General features: G+C 51.6%; 1 protein-coding gene across 2 annotated transcripts in view; it reads left to right on the top strand.

The window, feature by feature from the left end:
- UBA6 (ubiquitin like modifier activating enzyme 6) overlaps positions 1-20,256 on the top strand; it is a 658,681-nt gene that overhangs the window by 571,431 nt on the left and 66,994 nt on the right. For both annotated transcript variants that reach the window (XM_085636514.1, XM_085636515.1), the window contains one exon: positions 5,518-5,605. In XM_085636514.1, coding sequence (XP_085492640.1) covers positions 5,518-5,605 — 88 coding nt within the window. The remainder of the gene's footprint in view (positions 1-5,517; positions 5,606-20,256) is intronic.

The following is a 20,256-nucleotide window of genomic DNA, read 5'->3' as shown; positions in this document are numbered from 1 at the left end:
CTTCAAACAGTGAAACACTACACAAAAAGATTCCAAAGCAGGTTAGAAAAATAGAACTTAATTTAATAAACCACACAAGACCAAAGTGGCAAAAATCCACTTAGTATGACCAGTTATTAATTTTTTTTGTTGCATAAACTGCAATGTAGCACCTAAAAGCATAAAGGTCTAACGCGGCTGTCTGTTTGCGCTGGATCGGTTAAAGGTAAAAGGTGAGGCCGACCATGATGAAGCGCGGGTCAGATACAGTTCAGATTAGTCTTGCTGGGGGTTTACCTACTCAAGTTTTGTGCCAAGAGTCCTGTTCGCGTCGGAGAGGACTGCAGGAAGAAAGGAGATTGTCTAGGCGGTGGAATGCGTGGCACAAAGAGTAGTCCGTTGTTGTGGATGAGCGAGTTGGAGCCCCCTGTTGGCGCGCCTCCACGGTGATCAATGCCTGTTGTGTGGAGAGACTGCTTGGTGGCAGCTGGTGCTGATTTTTGGAACAAGCGTCGCAGTTCCAGTGCGAACGGGCCAGTACACATTCACGAAGAGCCCAAAAGTTGAATTAAGAGCCTGCTGAGACACACCAAGTTTCCAGGACCTGAGAGGCACCATTTGGGGGTTAGGAACTTGCTGAAGAGACTGATCCATGAGCTTTAGGGGAACCTGTTATGTCCCAGAGGGCAGCAGGTCAGCACAACAGGGCAGCAGCTCCTTCAGAGTAACAGTTCTTTCAGCAGCACAGCAGTCCTCCCTGGCGGAGTATCCACGGGTACAGAAGTATACTGTAGAGTTGGTGTCTGAGATCCTTCTTTTATGCACTGGTGCCCTGGTTCTAAAAGTTTGGATAAGCTTCCAGAAAGTGTCTTTGAAGTGCATGGAATTCCCCACCTCACCTGCCCTGGCTCTAAGCTGGGTGAAGTGACAATGCAGGGTAGTTAGGCCCTTTTGTGTGGAGAAAAGACACAGCTTATTCAATTGTAAGTGGGGCTGTGCCCACCTCCTCCCTCCTATCCTGCCAGCGACGGCCCATTCAGTCACACCTAAGCTCCCCATTATGTGTGGCTATCTAGGAGGAATACAGAAAGCTCAACTGCACACATGTGTCTGTCATGTGATCAAAGACAGGTTTCAGGCACCAAATGGCTAAGGCAGGAAAATGCCAACTTACTGAAATTTGCATTTTCAGAATTGCAATTTAAAATTCAACTTCACCATAAATTAGGATTTTATATTTTGATTACAGGGACACCAAACTTGAAGGAGTCATCTCTGTCCATTTGGAAATTGCACTTATAAAAGGTAATAAGGCATCTCCAATGTTATCCTATGAAAGAGATAGGCCTTTCACTAGTGAAAAACTAAATCTGATAGAGACTGCTAGATGCAGATTCCTTACCTATGAATTTCCAAGGCGACAGGCTGGATCCGGAATCTTTTGCTGAGCAGTACACCTTGCGCTCGCCGTCGGGTGGCTCCATTCAGCTCCATGTAACATCGTCGGCGCTGTTAGCGTTGATTATGATGACTCAATACCTATATAGGTGCCACCCATGCGCGGACGTCAGTACTTTTTGTTTTTTTCCACGCCAGAGGGATCTCGCCTTTATGTGAATTGGGCTGCACCTTGACATATAAGGCTGAAGCATGACTGTCTTCTGACTGAAGCATGATTTTGAACCCTGATGATGTCTCTAGGGACGAAACGCGTTGGTTGGATCCACATTAAAAAACACAAGACTCTGAAGTGATTATTTGTTGAATGAGGACTGAAAAGAGCTATGGAATGAAGATGACTATTCTTCGCATTCCTGAAAGAAAATCATTGGTTGACTTTGGCACTATCCTTTTCTTCAAAAGTTGAACCACTTCTGCCATCTTTTAAGGAGAGAGCACAAGCACTTTAGCACTGGTAAAGTGCACAGAGTCCTAAGGCCAACAAGAACGAATTTAGCAAAAAGGTGGAAGGCAAAGGAAAAAAGTCTGTTGATGGCCCTGCAGAAACATGCTTCCTCCCACCTCTTTCATTATGCCGCAGTGGGACCTTGATTTAGTTCTTTCTTCCCTGATCTGTGCAAATTTTGAGCTCATGCATAGCTGCCCTCTACTTAGCATCGAAACAGACTTTTGTGTGGCAATTAAATCTGCCAGGAGGGTTAGTGAGTTGCAGGTGCTGTCATACACTACCTTCTTCCCAGATAAACTGGTCCTCCGAGCCTATGCCTCCTTCTTAACCGAGGCGGTAACTCCTTTTCACATATGGCAGAACATTACGTTCTCGACTTTCTTTGCTCAAACTCAGACTACCAAGCAAGATGAGAGACTCCACAGTCTGGATCCAAAAAGAGCGCTATTGTTTTACATTAATTGTACCAAAGAGATCCGGGTGGATGATAAATTCTTCGTTGGCTTTCCTACAGCTAAAAAAAGCAAAGCAGTGCAAAAGAGAATTATCTCCTAGTGGATTTTCCTCTGCATAAAGATGGTTACGCACTGGCAAAGAAGAACTTCCCTGAGGGCTGCAGGCTCATTCCACCAGAGCCAAGTCTGCTACCACTGTGTTAGCTCACAAAGTCCCTGTCCTGTCCTGTCCTACTTGGACTTCACTGCACATGTTCACCAAGCACTACTACCAGGACAGTCAGGTATGGCATGATGGGCACTTTGCCTGTTCTTTCTTCCAAGACATTTTAGTATAAACAGTCCATAGACCCACCTCCGGAGAGATATTTCTTTGGTATCTATTCTATGATAAGGAACCTGCAGCTAGAAGTCTCTATCAGATGAACAAGTTACTTACCTTCGGTAACGCCTTGTCTGGTAGAGACTCTATTTAGCCTCAGATTCCTTATCGCTCTACCAATCTCCTCATTCTGCGGTTTGTCACATCCATCTGAAAAGGTTCTTGAGGACCTCAGTCTGGCACACTAGTTCATGCTACCACAGTAAGGCCCCATGCTTCTGGCATGGAAAAAATAGTAATGAAACCGAGGTCACCGCACAGGGGTGGCTTCTATATAGCCACCGCGCATGTCTCTTCTAGCGTGAACGATGCCTACAATGCCATGCTGAGCCGAACAACACCACCTTCCGGCACACAAGGGGACTGCTCCGAAAAATGTCCATATCCAGTCTGACACTGTAAATAATTACAAGGTAAAGAATCAATGGATAGATAGAGTTTTTATCAATTAAGGCGTTACCGAAGTTAAGTAACTTAAGTTTACGCTATATAAAACTCCAGATTTAAAAAAAAAATGTTTTTACATCTAAGAGCAGCCCTTGATTTTACATATTCATTGACCTTTCCTTCTGCCCAATAGCTGATTTCTGTAATTTCAGTTAGCTTTCTACTTTGATCAAGCATTTATGACTGTCAGTGAAGTTCACACGATGCAAATGAAAAGGTTACTTATTTGTAGTCCTAGCTCTGCATCTTAGGAATCTTCATTGACGTCATAAATGACCTACCGCCTTCTCAGCTTGGGTATTGAAAAGTTCTTATACCACACAATTTCCGTAAAAAAGAACAGACTGTGAGACAACAGGCAGTACAATGCATCATGGATAGTAGAAGCTCCTGGAATCTTAAATTGAAAGGGTACTTTTTTCAGCTTTCAATGTAAATCTGTCAGGCTGCAACCCCCTTTGCAATTAAGGTGATGCAAGGCTGACTAAAATTGATTATTTCCATTTCTATATCCTGATGAATACTTCTAACTGCAGATTCCTCACCTTAGAATACTCCTCAAGCTTCAGACTGTATCCCTAAACCTTTCTTAAGCAGTGCTCCAGTGTGCTTCTAGGTGGCACCATGTAACACCGCGTTGGGTCTTTACCGCTGTAAAAGTGACACCTTCCGACGTAGATCTGCAGTTCTGCTCCCAATTTTGATGATCTTCAGACAACTTCTAAATCCAATTCCAACTTCAGGTTTTAAAACATGCCACGCTGCAGAAAACAAATGTCTGTAACAAACACACACAAGATGTGCCTCTGGTGCCTGAGATAATTGTGCTCTCAGGCACCCGAAAGTAATCTGGGCTAAGGAGGTGAATTTGTATGTTGCCATACACCAGAAGAAGTTGCATTCTTTGCAGAAGTCCCACTCCAATTTGAGGACTCTGTCCCACTCCAGAGGTGGTTCCTGCAAGCAGTCAACTTAGCACTCAAAGTCCTCCGGTAAGACCAAGTTGGTGTCCAAACCAGATATGAAAATGTGAAGTATGACCTGACCCCCATCCTGCCACTTTGAACCTAAAGTGAACACTCAAGGAGGTCATGATGTGAGTTATTCACCCTCGAGGTCTCTGCTTGTGGAGCTGGTTCCTCAGCTGATGCTGTTGCACCCCAAGTCCCTTGGGGCCTTCAGCGATCCCACAGCAGATTGAAGCCTTTAAGAAGGCCTTGCACACATGGAGACTCCAGAGTCTATAGGATCTCATTACACCAGGGCATAAACCTTAACCTCACCCCTGGCAAGGTGAGTCCCCATGGCCAAAATCTGCAAAGTGGCAACATGGTCATCCCTCCACACCTTTGCAAAGCTTTGCTACTTAGATTTGAAGGCTATGAGCGATTGACATTCTGTGTGCTCTGTCCTCCAGGATTTGTTTGAATGGCCAGGATTTAAAGACCTTCCTCTGAATTGGGTACTGCTTGGAAATATATCCAGTAGGTGAGAAATCTGCAGGTAGAAGTATCCATCAGAAGAAAAGTTACTTACCGTTGGGAACTATCTTTCTGGTGGATACTCTGTCTAATTGCAGACACCTCATCAATCCCTTCCACCTTCCCGTTTTGAAGGTTGATCAACTTTTAATTCTCTTAATAAAGTTCCAAGGTAATTGCTGCAACTTGTCAATATGACTTTATTCTCATCCTACTCTTTTTGAAGGCAGGCACTTTATGACTCCAAATACTTCACAGTGGTATCTTTTACCTCGCTAGCACAGAACCAGCACCCCCTACCATCATGGAAGTGCTATTAAAAAAGTTTTCTCATCCAATCTGCACCTGGGATATTCAGAAGATGAGCAATCTGCCAATACATACTATTCACTGGAGCTGCATACCTTTTTCTTTTCAACTATTTGTGTAGTTTTTCTATTGTTTGCATGGTAAGTTGCACTAGCAATTATGCCAAATGCTGTTTGACATTTTGATTTGAATGAGTCAGAGTTCTTATGGGCTTTTATGGTGTATCATAGTTTCCAAGTATTGTTTAAACACATACGATCTCTCATTCTAAGCTTATGTCATTATGTAGAATAATGGAAACCGCCTGCAATTCTGGAGAATTAGTGTTATGCTTGTAGCCCAATCTGTTGTTTCTTTGCTCAGTGTTACACACACCACTTCAGGAAAAAGATACAGACTTTGGATCAAAACTGCCAACTTTGACATGTCATCCACAGTCTCAGATTACAGAGAAAAGACAATTGCTCTAACAAAAGTCGATTTGCCACTGCATAAACCATCTGTCAGTGAAATGTCTTTATTTCAATTGTGTTTTATTCTCTTTGGTTGGAGAAGAAATGGAATCACTTTCACGATCTGGGACAGGTGGACAGTATATGGAAAAGAAAATTTTACTCTCTCAGATTTCATCAGTGCTGTCAAGGTATAATTTTCCCACTTCCTTCTTCATTGTCTCTGTAATGTGTTATACTTGTTGAAAGTGTCTTCAGTGTTTAGGCAGTCCTGGTAACTGCTACACTTAAACCTTGGAAATGCTGCTTCTGTAAATGACGTATCTGTTTACTAGAATTTCAGTGGATGGCAAATCAGCGTTTTACTTTGCCATTAGAATCCAAATATCCTAACTTTGTAGACATGCATAAACATGTCACAGCATTGTACCATCCGTTCATCCAAATGAATGTGCTGATCTTTTGCAACAGTGTTTGTTTCGCAGTTGCTTTCTAAGGTTTCCGTAAAGTGTACCTATTGTAGCTTGCTTTCTGCTGATTTTAAAACACACAGACTCTCCTGTTTAGTTTCTTTCATTGATGGAATCTGGATCTTCCAAATGACCTTTTAAAAGGTAGCATTTCATTTGTTTCCAAGGGTTCCTTTGTTGTTTTTGTTATCTAAGCTCTTTGGTGGTATCCAGTGCATCCCTGGGACTTGGAGAAAAGACCTGACAACTGTGCTTTCATTAACAAATCTGTCCTTTATTCTGGGATGACATCAAAGGTTTCTCTCAGATAAGAACATAAAAGTCCCTGACCTCTTTTTTCTGTTGCTGTTGTATCACCAGCAAAAGGATTTCTGATGTGTACTTCTAACCGCAGATTCCTCTCCTTGTGAATATTCCCCGAGGTGTCAAATTGGAGCCAGAAACTCAAATGCAGTACTCCTGCACCCTGTAAGTGACGTCTTGCGGCTGCACCAACATCGTTCCAATCCAGAAGTGATAAAAGGTTCTGCATATATGCACCTCATAGGGGCCATTCCTTTCTTTCCATGCCTTCAGATGCTGATCTGGAGCTCTACTCCTCATTTTTGTTTAGTAATTTTGTACAATATTCTATATATTTCACCAGTGTGCAAAGGAAATATGTCACCTCCAAGAGCAACAAGGTTTAAACCTTGTACAGACTGTTAAAAGCAAATGTGTGGGACAGATCCCGACAAGGTATGCCAGTGGTGCCTGGGGTTGAAGCACGACTTCAGACCATGCAACGATTGGGCTCAGATGAACCCGAAGTCCATATGGGACTGCGAAGTGAAACTCTAAGTCGCCAAGCGTCAGAAGACACCACAACATGCCCAGTTGAAGTTGAAAGGAAGGTCCTGTTGCCTCTCCCAAAGTCGTCCCCAGGGCAGGTCCTTGTAACTGTTGAAGTCTTTGGGTAAGTCTTAAAAAGAAGCACAAGATGTCAAAGCCCCATTCCCTCCACTCTCGAACACCTGAGAAGGTGCAAGGACATCAACATGCCTCTTGGTCTCATTCTGGACCTCCCGAACTGATTCGGAGTTTGGTCCTGATGCAACTCAAGTCTTCCAGTCCTTCGTCAACATGTAGCAAATTGAAAGCCTTTAGGGAGGCCATGCTGTGCATATTGGACATGCTTATGGTTTCCTCTATCGCATCTTCAAGCCGCAGGGAACTGCAGCAGCTTCCAATGGGGTGTCGCAGCACGTTCAGCCTTGGTGCAGTCTGTGCCTATTGAGCCCACTTTAGGTTTTGCGCCAGCTGTAATATCCTCTGCGGTTCTAGCGCTGCTCCCTGTGCAGGTTCCTTGCATATCAACACCAGTGCCAAGCCATGAAGAGGAGGCATTACCCATAATGATCTCTGACTCCAGGTGGGCTCCAATTGACTAAGGCCATGCGTTGATCCCACTAGAGAGCAGCCTATAACCAATCCTTCTGACTCAATACCTTGCCCTTACCATGCGGTATAGCTCATACTCTAAATCAGCTCTTTGGATCAGATAACGACTATGATGAGAGGGCAAATTTGCCCCACAGTACGGTATGGGCAATTGGGATGCTGAATTACAGGACACCAGTGGTATGGACACTTACCCCGGCACTCAACTTGTCTCTCAATCTGGTCCTGCTCGTGAGGAGGATGCCTCTTCTGCTGTGGTCATGAGGCAGGCTACAGAGATGCTTGACTTGCAATTCCCTAAAATTGTGGTCAGAACTACAGTCCTGACAAAGGTTCTTCATCCTGGCCATGCACCTATTGAACCTCTCTTATCAATCAATGAGGCCTAATCTATACCCTCTTACGCAAAGCCTTCCTCTGGGCCGCCAGTCAAGAGACAGGTAGCACGTCACTTAAGACCGGCACTGGACAATAATGACTTTTAACACAACATCCTACGCCATCGAGTCTGGTGGACTGGCATAGTAAACCCTAACACCTTTCTCTTGACTCCCCCCTTACAGTAGGTCTAAGCGCATGAAACATTTGGTGAATGCATGTTTTCATTGGCTAGTATTGCTTTGAGCTTATTCAATACAAGCTGCCACCTAGGCCACTACAGTCCTGCTTTAGAAGACGCAGTTAGTCAAATCCTGCCGGCAGTTCCAGAGGACCTTTGTGCGTCTTTTGTCCAAACCAGCCTGGATGCTGCAACATTTGTCATAAGGTCTGGCCTCTGATTCAAAACTGAACACAGCACAGAATAAGATTCAATAGTTTTTAACTTTACTTAAGAGGTTTATCCCATGAACTGAAGGATTAAAAGGAGTGCACTCATGAAACTTATTCTTTCTTTGATAAGGTCTGGCCTCACTACAACTGATGGCTAGAGCCAAGCAAAGGGCACGTGTGAGCTGCTTTGGCACCATGTCTGGATGAGGTTTACAGGCATATTTGGGATATCACAACAACTTTGATGGACATCCCATTTGATGGTTCTCACATGTTTGGTGAAGAAGCGGACCCAGCACTACAAACGTTTAAAGAGTCGTGCCACAGTGCGTTCCCTGGGGCTGTCTGCCCCTACTAAACAATTTCCTCAGCAGTTTCCCCCCTTCTGTTACGCTGGGGTTTTACAATACTGTCAGGGCCAGAACTGCCATTGGCACAACAGCCTGCTCAGTCATTTCTTGAGTAAGGCCGCTGCATCATGAGGCTCCGGAAACCACATTGCAAAACCACTTCTCTTTGTTGTTTTCAACACACATCCACCCTGTAGGAGGCAGGATCAGGCATTTCCTCCAGGAGTGGCAAGCCATCACTTAGGGCGCATGAGTCTTCCAACTTGTCAAGTGGGCTAGGCCCTCCCATTTCTTTCTACTCTGCCACATTTGACTCCCCCATCAACGCAGCTGATAAAAGAATCATTTTCATTTTGCAGCAGGAATTGCTGGCCCTTTTGTCTAGTTAAGCCATAGACGGGGTTAATGCCTTGTAAGTAGGAACTGGATGTTACTCCTGCTACTTCCTTGTACAGAAGAAGGATGGAGGCCCTCACCCTATTTTAAATCGCTTCCTTCTTAATGCCCTGCTGTGGAAAGACAAACTCAAGATACTCATGCTAGTCCAGTTTTGTCTGCCCTTGATCTTAGAGACTGGGTGGTGGTGTTGGACCTGCGGGACGGGCATTTCCATGTTCTATCCTGCAGCCCCAGAGGTGTTACCTACAGTTTATAATGGGCCAGTAGCATTTCCAGTTTGCTATTCTCCACTGTGTCCTTACCAGCGCCCCTTGATTGGTCACGAAAGGGGTGGCGGCGGTCCCACGCATCTTCGGAGGTCAAATCTACCAATATTCAAACAATTCATGCAAGCTTTGCAGTGGATCTAAAATCCCAGAGGGCACAACACAAGCTATTGGATTCCATTCAGGTTACGGAGTGGCCTGCAAAAGATCTGCAGTAGTGGCTGCTAGACCGTGAGTGGGCCAGGGGCAGACCCTGTTCCATACCCCACCCAGACTCCACAGTAATTATGGATACTTCACTACCTGAGTGGGAGGCCATCGGGGAGAGGTGGCTATCAGAGGTCTCCGACACCAGCCTCTACATCAAACTGATTGAGTTGAGTGCAATCCGCTTTGCTTTGAAGGCCTTCCTACCTTCCCTCAAGGTGAGATATTTACAGGTACTCACAGACCACACTACAGCCATATGGCACTGCAACAAGAAGGGCGGGTGGGATCTGTGCCAAGAGTCTCTGCATCTCTGGAAGTAGCTGATTCGCCATGGCATTTCCCTGGTTGGGAACCACCTGGCGGGATTTCTAAACAGCAGGGCAAACAAATTCAATCTCCAATGCCTAGCAGATGTGAATGGCACTTTTTTTTTTGATAAACAAATTTTTATTGTGTTTTGCGGCATAAAGAACAATATCAAGAATGATATACATCAGTGCATTGAACAAGGCATCAGTAACTTCAATCAGGGAAGCATCAACCAGCAATTGCAAAGACCCTCCCTTCCTCCCCCATCCTCCGTCCCCACCCTCTGCGCCCCCTCCCTTCAAAACAGGCCCCCCAGCCATTTCCCCCATATCTTGCGGAATTTTTTGGGACAGCCCCGTGCAGCGTATAGCGACCGCTCCTGGGCCGCACACCAATCCACCCCTCTACTCCAGGTAGCCACTCTGGGCGGGTCTGGCTGTGACCACACTGCCGCTATATCTCTCTTAGCCACCATAAGGGCAGTGGCGAGGAAGTACTTCTCGTTACGGGACCCGTCCATCCCGTCCATGATGCCCAGCAGGGCCATTCTAGGCTCGTGGGGAACCTCCCATCCCAGGACCTCCGCTAGCTCGGCTTCGATCGCTGCCCAGTAGTCCTCCAGACGGGAACAAGACCACACCATATGGAAAAAGTCCGCCGGAGCTACCCCACAGCGAGTGCAGGAGGCGTCCACGCGGAGGCCCGCACGATACAGGCGGTCCGGAGTCAGATAGGCAGTGTGGAGGTAATAGAGTTGGATGAGCCGCAGCCTAGCGGAGGTGGTAAGCGACCGAGGGCCCATAAGGGTGTCCCTCCAGTCCGCCTCATCCAGGGGTCCCACCCAGACCTCCCATCGCTGTTTTAGCCCGCTCCAGTCCACCGGGGTATTGTTAATCAGGGATTTATAAATGCGGGATATACCCCCCTTCCCCAGATACCCCAACATCACCTGGGCCTCAGGTGGGCTATGGGAAGGCAGTCTGGAGTCTAGAGGGACGTGAGCCCGGACCACGTGGCGCAATTGAAGGTAGCGGTAGAATTGAGAAGGCTGCAGCGAGAAGCGGGTCTGGAGCTCCTGGAAGGAACACATGCGGCTCCCACACCATATATCGCCCAGACAGGAGATACCAAGAAGATCCCACTGCCGAAAGCCCGCTAGTCCCACCACCTCCCGCAGCCATGTCCCGTGCCAAAGCGGAGTTAGTTGCGTGGACGTCCCCGACCATCTGGTGTGCCGCAAGGCCGCGCGCCACGCGAGAAAGGGAGCCCGCACGACGTCGGGGAGTGACAGGGGGATCGTTGTGCCATAGAGCATGTTTTGGATGGAGAAGAACCCGAGGCAGTGCACCTCGAGTCGATAAGCCGGGTCGCCCCAACCACCCGAGAACCAGTCATGGATCACCAGTAGCTGGGTGGCCAGATAATAAAGGTAGAGGTTGGTCATGCTCAGGCCGCCGTCACAGGAGGGGACCCTGCAGCGGTCCAAGGCCAGCCGAGGCCTACCGCCGCCCCAGAGGAATTTGGTCACCATCTTATCTAGGTCCCGAAACCACGGGCGCGGAAAGGGGCATGGAGTGTTTTGTAGCATGTAAAGAAACTTGGGGAGGATCATCATCTTATATAAGGCGACTCTCCCTAGCGGAGTCAATGGGAGGGACTGCCACCGGAGCATATCTGATCTGGTTTTGTTGACTACTGGAGCCACATTGAGGGCCCAGCAGAGTTCCGGAAGGAGGGTGACCCAGATCCCCAGGTACTTAAAGGAGAGTCTCCGGAGGGGAATATCCGATTGCCAGTCGAAACATTCCCACGACGGGTGTAGCGGGACTAGAACGGATTTTTTGGGGTTCAGATGAAGACCCGACGCTTGGCCAAACCGATGGAGGATCCGGCGGACCTGGGGCCCCAAGGTCGCTGGATCAGAAAGATAGAGGAGGACATCGTCCGCGTACAGGGCAATCTTATCGGGGGCCACATCTGGCCATTCCCATCCGCGAAGAACGGGATCCGCGCGAATCAGCACCGCCAGGGGTTCCATGGCCAGAGCGAAAAGGAGGGGCGAGAGCGGACATCCCTGGTGCGTCCCCCGACCTATGGGGAACGGGCGAGATAGAGCCCCATTGACCAACACACGGGCCCGCGGGTGCGCATACAGGACCGCGACCATGGCACGGAACCGGGGACTGAAGCCCATACGCTCCAGGACGTCACCTAAGTACGCCCATCCCACGGAGTCGAAGGCCTTTTCAAAGTCGACCAAGAGGAGGGCCAGATAGGGGGAAAGGCGGCCGCGGTGCGCCATCGCGAGGTGGAGGCGCCGCAGGCAGTGTCTGGTCCCCCGCTCCGGCATAAAACCACATTGATCCGGATGGACCAGGGAGGCAAGCGACGGGCGCAACCGCTGCGCCAGGACCGTAGCATAGATTTTGAGTTCGGTGTTGATAAGGGATATCGGCCGGTAGTCGGAGCAGGACCGCGAGGGAGGCTGTGTCTTGGGGAGGGCAACTATGGTTGCTGTGTCCGTTTCGGGCCGGAACGAGCCCGTCTCCACCACGGCCGCAAAGAGGTCCCGAAGCCTCGGGGCCAGAGTCTCACGATAGTGAGCGTAGTACTCCTGGGGGAACCCGTCGGGTCCCGGGGTCTTCCCAGGCGCCAGGCGGCCGATCGCCTCTTCAATCTCCTGCAGCTCAGTCGGCGAATCAAGGGTCTCAGAAGCCTCAGGCTGCAGCCGCGCAAGCGTCACCCCGTTCGTCCCCAGCAACTCTTCTAGGGAGAGCGTGGACGGCCGGAGACGGTACAGCTGGGAATAATAGTCAGCGAACGCCTGGGCTATCGCCACCGAGGCCGTGTGGATGCCACCCGCAGGGTCCGCGATGGCTGGAATGATCCTGCCCGCCCGGGGGTAGGTCGCCAGTCGGTGAAGAAGAGTGCCGTTTTTGTCTCCCCAGCCGTACACCCGGGCCACCGAGGAGCGCCATAGAATCTTCGCCGCCTCCAGGGAGTGTAGGCGAATCTCTTCCCGCAGGAAGGCCAAGTGACGAGACCGTGCGGCATCATCCAAGTCTCCCAGACTGCGCTCCAGTTCCAAGGGTTGGGCCTCGCAGTCCGCGAGCTTCTGGGATTGAGCCCGCCTTTGGCGTTGCAGATGCCCCTTAGCGGCGCCCCGAACAGTCGCCTTGCCGGCCTCCCACAGGACGGCAGGGGAGATGAGAGCCCTCATTGTGAGAGTAATAATCGGCTATCTCGCCCCCGACCGCCTTCCGAAAAACCCTGTCGTGGAGGAACCAGGCGTTCAAACGCCACATCGGGCGGGCAGAGAGGGGGGGGGGCCGAGAGCGAGGAGCACTGGCGAATGGTCCGAAAGGCCCCTCGGGAGAATGCGTACATCCCGCACCCCCGCGCAATCGGTGGATGGTACGAAGATGAGGTCGATCCGGGCATGGGAGTGATGGGCCGCCGACGTGTGGGTGTATTGGCGCGCCTGCGGGTGCCAGATCCTCCAGACATCGCAGAGGCCCTGTGATTCAGCCCAGGATGAGAGCTGTTTTGCACGGGCGACGCGGGTCAGGGAGACCGGACCCGTCGAGTCCAGGTGGGGCGAGTAGACAGCGTTGAAGTCCCCGCCGAGAATGAGGGAACCCGCCGGGAGTGTCGTTAGGAGACCCGCTGCGTGGGAGAGGGCCGACGGCACGAGGGATGGCGCCGCGTAGAGGGACATCAGGGTAAGGGGTCGCCCCTCCAGAGTGCCACATACCACCGCTACCATACCCTGGGGGTCCAAATGCACCCGGGTCAGGACAAAGGGGAAGGACTTGCGAAGCAAAATGGCCACCCCTCGGGATCCCCGTGCAAAACCTGAATGCCATACCCTGTCATAGCCGTAGCGGCCAAGGAAGGGGCAGTTGTTACCCAACAGGTGAGTCTCCTGGAGGAGGAGCACATCAATCTCTGCACGTTGCGCATATTTGAGGACCGCCATGCGTTTAAAACGGTCCCGAAGACCATTGACGTTCCAGGATAGTATGCGCATGGCGGCCCTAGGGACAGGTGGGTCAGCCATAGTCTAGGACAGAAGAGGGGGTCAGTGGAGGCGCGTCTGAGCAGGCCCCTAGAGAGGAAGGACAGTGGGACATCGGACGAGAGAGCAGGTCAAACAGTACATGATACCTTAGCACAACAGATAAGAGGGAGTCATCCCCCACCAACAAAATCTCCCCAACGAGGAAGAAACAACCCCAAACCAACCCCAACCCCCCACCCCCCACCCTATTCTTCGAAAACGGAAGCATCTGTCGCCCGAACCAAATGGAAGAACCACCAAGCTAAAACGCTTGGGCTTGAGCGCTAGTGGACCCCTGATGCAACGAAAGTCAAGCCTGATTTACCTGCCCTGGCCAAGAGCAACACTGACAGCGGAGCATTCCACCCACCGCCCAGGCACCCCCAAAAGAAGCAAAGAAAGTCAAATGTTAGGGCTGCGAGAGAGGTCTGAAGTGTCCACCAACTCGGCCGGTTGGGTTGCAGGGCCCGCGAGCCGGGGTGACACGGCCCGCCGCCCATCTGCCACGGGACTGGCGTGTGCGGCCGAGGAGGCAGAGGAGGTTCTCGATCCCCGGCGTGGCCGTCCCCCAGAGCGCGTGGTGATCGCCTCCCCCGCTGTGCGCTCCCGGGGTAATGTGCGGTGCCGCCGACGGGTCTTCGATGTCCGGGGCCTCCCCCGTCCCCCCCGCATACCCGTAGGCGATCCGCACCCAGAGCGCTGCAGGGGGTGCTCCTCTGTCAACCAGGTCCAGGCCGCCCGCGGGGTATCGAAGAACAGAGTCTTGTGCTGGAAGACGACCCGGAGGTGGGCCGGGAACTGGAGCTGGTATTGGAGTCCCAGGGAGCGCAGCTTTTGTTTCACTTCCGTGTAGGAGCGGCGCAGCTCTTGGACTTCGCGGGTGTAGTCCGGGAATATCATGATTTTGTGGTTCTGGTAGTGGAGGGTATCCTTGCAGCGGGCCTCGCGGAGAATGGCGTCCCGGTCGCGGAAGTTCAAGAGCTTGAGGATGAACGGCCGAGGGGGCGCTCCTGGGGGCCTGGGGGCCAGGGAACGATGGGCTCTCTCCACCACGAACGAAGTAGATAGGCTATCCGCCGGCATCCAGGACCGGAACCAGCGCTCCATGAAATCGTCCGCCCGGCCCGATTCGACTCCCTCCGGAAATCCCACTAAGCGCAGGTTGCTGCGCCGAGCGCGGTTTTCTGCATCCTCGACCCGGCGGTGTAGTTCCTTAGAGTGGGTGGTCAGCTCCCGAACCTGGTCTTGTAGGTGGCGGATGTCATCCTCGGCGGTGGATATCCGGGACTCGGCTTCTGAAATGCGGGCGGTGGCATTCCGCAGATCCTGCCGGAGAAGAGCAACGTCCACCTTGACCTCTCCCACCATGCCCTCGAGGGAGGCGCGGGAGGAGTTGATGGCCTGCAGGATGGCAGCAAGGTCTGTAGCGGGGGCCGGGGCCAGCTCGGCCGCGGAGCCGGACCCCTTGTCGGAGGTCGTGAATTTGTCCATCCTGGTTTGGGTGGCCCCGGACGCCGGCTTATTGGCTTTGTCCTTACCCATGTCTGGGGCGACCGTCAGCGAAGCGGGGCAACGGACTGGAGATACACCAGCAGGATGTCAGCGGGTGCTCGGGCTGACGCGGGACCAGCAGGGGGACGGCGGGGGGAATCCGCGGTCGGAAAGGGCCCGGCACCACCAGCCCCAGCGGTCAATCCCTGATGAGCTCCTCAGCGGGACAGCTAGTCCAACCCCCCGCCGCAGTCGCGTCCGTAGGACTCCCCCCGCAAAGCGAGGTCCAGCAACGCAGCTCACAGTCCTAGGCCAGCGGATCGTCCCTCAAGAGCACCGCAGCCGGTAATCGCCAGGGCCACCACTCCTGTGCACAGCCCACCTCTCCAAGGGGACGCCTCGCCAGTGCGGTCTCCCCGCCACCCCCAGGGGGGGGAACAGCACCGACACCCCCCCGACCGCCGATGTGCGGCCCGAGTCAAGGAGGACCCCCCCACACCGGGAACCGGCAGCCAGTCTCGGAACGATGGGTAGCCAGGAGGAGAAGGAAGATAGAAGGGGGGGGGGCGGGGGTCCGGGTCCCCCGGCCGCCGACGCACGGCCCGATGGGGGGGGGTCTCCCCTCCGCACCCGGCCCCCGCAGCCGCCCCGGTGAAAAGGTCCCACGCCGCTGCACTCACCGCCTAATCTGCCATCTGATTCCGCATGGGGAGGGGCCCGTCACAGCACTCCAGGGGCTCCGGACTGCATCGGCAAAGCAGGACAGCACCCAGCCGGTACCCACAGCACCCGCGGCAGCCTCGCGGCCGCCGCGTCCTCGTCTCCGGCCGGGTCAGGCCTGCGCCCCTCGTGGGCGCCGCGGGCTAAATTTGCTGCCTGCCCGGGCCGCGGCTCCGCAGCCGCCACCGTCCGCCGCCGGCCGGGCTTCGCGTCGTCTAGGCAGGCCCCCGGTGATCACAGCGCCCCAGGAGCAGGCGTGGGGCAGCAGGGCAGCTTCGCACACCCCAGCGCCCAGAGCGGGCCGGCCAGGGCAGTCCAGGGGGGAATCAGACGGATTTGCGGGGACCGGCGTCGGGAGCCTCACAGAAAGGCGTCCATGACAGTCAGGCGCCACCTAGCGCTCCCGATGTGAATGGCACTTACACATGTAGGTGGTGCAGGGTGTTTTCTAGCTGTGGGGAGAACCCCTGTGTAGGAAAGTAGGATCTGCTTTCATGGTTACCCCCACTTTTTGCCTGGTGTTATGCTGTTTGTGACAAGTCTGACTGGGATCCTGCTAATCAGGACCCCAGTCTCTGCGTTTTCTCCCCTAAATTGTATATGCTATGTACTTAGGTACACCCCAGATTGACTACTGGTGTGCCCTTATAAGTCCCTAGTATATGGTACCAAGGTACCCAGGGCATAGGTACACCAGGGGTCTCCCATGGACTGGAGCATGTATTATGCCACCCATGAGAGACCACTCAATTTATGACTCCAGGTCTTCCATTCAAGCCTGTGTAAGCTGGTGCTAGCATCACTTATGACAGATATAGGTTTACCTATATCTGAGGTCACTACACTTAAAACCTATAAGTCTCCCCTAAGGTAGGCTTTTCAATCCTGAAGACAGGGGGCTCGGTTCTAAGTGTGAGGGTGCCCCTGCAGGAGCAAGGCACCCCTACAACCTTCTGAGTCCATTCGCCCGGGTTGTAAGGACATCAGCCATTACGACATTTAGAGTGGCAATGTGTCATTACGCGATCACCATCTCTAAACTGGCTGTAACTAACCCTGTCATGTTTGGTATCAAACATGTTGGAATCATACCTCCACACCATATACGGTGTGGGAGGTATGAGTCCATGCACTGTAAAGCTCCTCAGGGAGGCCGTTAGTGCTCCCGGTACAGTCTTTCAGAACTGGACAGAGACCAGAGACATGTTTCTGCCCTCCTGCTGCTGAGCCAAGCTCGAGCAGGGGAAGGCGGAACAATAGATATCCTGTCACAGGGAGGTGTGACCACCTCTCAGACAGGTTTTAATGTATTGGGGCAGGGTGGGGGTACTTGCCAGCACCACTGAGACTGTTTGAAGGGCACATTTGGTGCCCTCCTTGCATACTCCAGTTCAGGGAACCGTTGACTCCTGCTCTGGCGCGAAACTGGACAAAGGACATGGGAGTATCCTCCCCACTGTCCAGCCCCTCCTCAGGGAATCGTCTCAACCCTTTCCTTAGGGTATTTATGGGCTTACCTATGGGTGGGGTCCTTAGATTCGTTGTGGGATTTAATTCCGATTCAACTCCAATTCCTCTTCAATCGTCTGGACACTCTGAGCGCGTCGGACTGACAATGTCGAACTGACCGCGTCGAAATTCGTTCTAGGAACCAAGACTGCAACCGGGAAGACTCGGACTGCTCCAGGTCTCCGCGTCCTGCAAGTCTGCTGCAGCACCAGTGTCTGTGCTCCATGCAGGTCCCTCACAGGCCCTGTGGACATCTAAGTCATTAGAAGGAATCTCCCTTGGAGTGAAGGAGTCACTCCCCTGCATCTGCCGGCACCGCAACATACCTGACCGGTTTGCTGATCCTGGGCTCCTATGGACTCTGACATGTTCAGTAACACAGGCACCAGTTCCACAGCTCCATCGAGACCTGCACTATCTTCAGAGCGAGTCTGCAGCCAGTATCTATCATCATCACTGTTGGAACCGAGCCCCTGTGCACCGTGTCGGCTAACCTTTGCTGAGGCTGGCGACTCTTGTCTCCAGAGATCTTCGGGTCCTTTCCAAGGGGCTTCTTTGATTTCAGTGGGCTCCCCTGATTGCTCTGGGCCTACTCCGACTCCCCTGTTTGTGGTGAGTCAGTTGGGCCTTGCTGGTCCTAACTCTGCACCTTTTTCGCTTCCCACATTGTTTGCAGTTGCAAAGGCTTTTTTGGTGCTCCCAACAGACACTGACCCTTCAGCTCTCGTCATCGGGCGTGGGACAGCTTGTGAACGGCTCCTGGTCTTCCACAGTGTCGCCTGGTCCACACAGCTGCAGCTGCAAGGTAGTCGTCCGCTCTCCTGCTTCTCCCGGCATCGGTGGGCATTCGTCTGCAGTGCCCCTTGGTAACTCCTGAGAGGCATAGGCTGTGTCCCTTCTGCTTGCAGGTACTTCTTAACTCAAATCCACGTTTGGGTTTCACCGGACACTTTCACCTTCTTCAACAGCGGCATCTTCCTGAAGTCTTCTATTGAGTTTGACGGCGGTTTCCGACGCACACTTCACACCTATGCACCCGGCTTTCCTGGTGAAGGTATCCTGGTTCCTAGGTTATCCACGGGTGGTGGCTCTCCAACCTTCGTCTTCCACGGGGTTTCTTCAGGGTCCACTGGGAAGGGTCCTTTTTCGTTAAAATTGGAACTGCCACTTACCCATTGACTTGAATTGAGCACGTGGTTGTGTTCCAACTCTACACACCTCCTCTGTGGGGTTCCTGGGTACTTACTTTGGGTGATTCCTTGGGTCCCCAGCATTTCTGCGTCTGCTGTGTATAGTCTTGACTCGAGTCGCGGTTCGCATCCCTCTATTTTAGTATATGATTTGGTCTCCTTCAGGCAACCACTGTGCATTTGTGCTACTTACCCGTTTTTATTGCAAAGTATTGTGTGCAACGTTTCATATCTCCGGGTAGGAGATATTATTGTGTGTTAATGTGTGTCTTTTAATAAATACCGTTTTTAGGGCTCGCGCATCGAGAGCCCTTTTGTATGGGGTTCTGAAAGCTGCTCACACGCTCGTCCGTGTGATCAGGCTTTCGCCGGCTGCCATTGGGTTTAGCGTGTTTGTTTGATAAAAATAATGCACGCAATTGGGAAAAGGCGGGCGGATGTCTTTTTCCATGTATTTAACCTACAACTGGAGCCATCTCCTGCAGGAATGTAAACCACACCTGTCTGTCTCTGTACCTGGCACCATGGGATTTTCACGAATGTAACCTGGGCCCACATTAATGTAACCTACATTTGACTCCATCTTCTCCACGAATGTAACCTACACCTGGCTGATTTCTGCACTCCTGTAACCACCACCTGCTGCTTGTGACGCTGTCCTCGTTCTGTGTCCTGCTCTGGCCTGGACCTCTCCTGGCTACGAGGACACGCAGAGGTGATGGCTGGAATTACTGCAAATAGCCTCACACGCTGCCAGTCACTTGGGTCGTATTTGAGGCCATCGTTTTACTCCCCTGTGGCACAACAGAAACTCTCTATATGCAATCCCGTGTTGGTTTGGCGCCAGTAGAACCGTCCTGCCCAAACTGCCAAGCCAGGCCCCCTCTGAATGGGAGCACAAACGGCCCCAGCAGGTTTCGGTGTACTTGGGCTTGTGAGGTAGAACTGGAGACCTGTGCCACAGGATCTGGGTGTGTCATATGCACTTGTGAACCTACAACTGTGTCGACTCCTTTATTTCTACACCTACAAACAAACGCCAAAATCTGGCACTAATGTTAGCATGGTTCGACTGGCCTCTAGGCAGGGCCAGTGGAATCACGATAGGAACGGACGTGTAAAACGGAGGCTGCACTCTCAATAGCTCACGGCGGAGGTGGATTATTTTCCTGTCTCCCGAGTTGCTCGCTTAACGTAGTCCCGTGAGTCGGAGTAACATCAAACCTTCCAAGGATATTATTGAGAACATGCGGGAAAGTGAAAAAACCTATACAAATACGGATGGTGAATAAGAATTAGGTTTTAATGAGGTGCCAGCTCCGTCTCTATTTAATCCTCTCTGAATGAAATTGAAGATATCAGACGATTGGGTAACAAAACAGAATCGGAACTGAAATCCCTTAATAAAGGACCGTGCAGAATCAGGAAACAACGAATTGAGAAAACTGTATATATTTTTTGTCTTGAAAAAGATGGAAATAGTTGAAATAATCCATCGAAACGCGTCGACGCAATTTTAATTCACACAATCTCTACTGGAATATGGTTGTGTCATTGTACAGATAGAAGCTTGAAACAGACCATTTATTCACTGTTTTAGATGATGTGTTCAGAGAAAGACTAACAATAGTAGTCTGAATTTGTTTTCTCTTTTGTG

Source organism: Triturus cristatus, chromosome 2_1 (genome assembly GCF_964204655.1).
Source record: "Triturus cristatus chromosome 2_1, aTriCri1.1, whole genome shotgun sequence".
Lineage (NCBI taxonomy): Eukaryota > Metazoa > Chordata > Amphibia > Caudata > Salamandridae > Triturus > Triturus cristatus.
The sequence above is the reverse complement of the archived record's forward strand: the minus strand, read 5'-3'. Positions and strand labels throughout refer to the sequence as shown.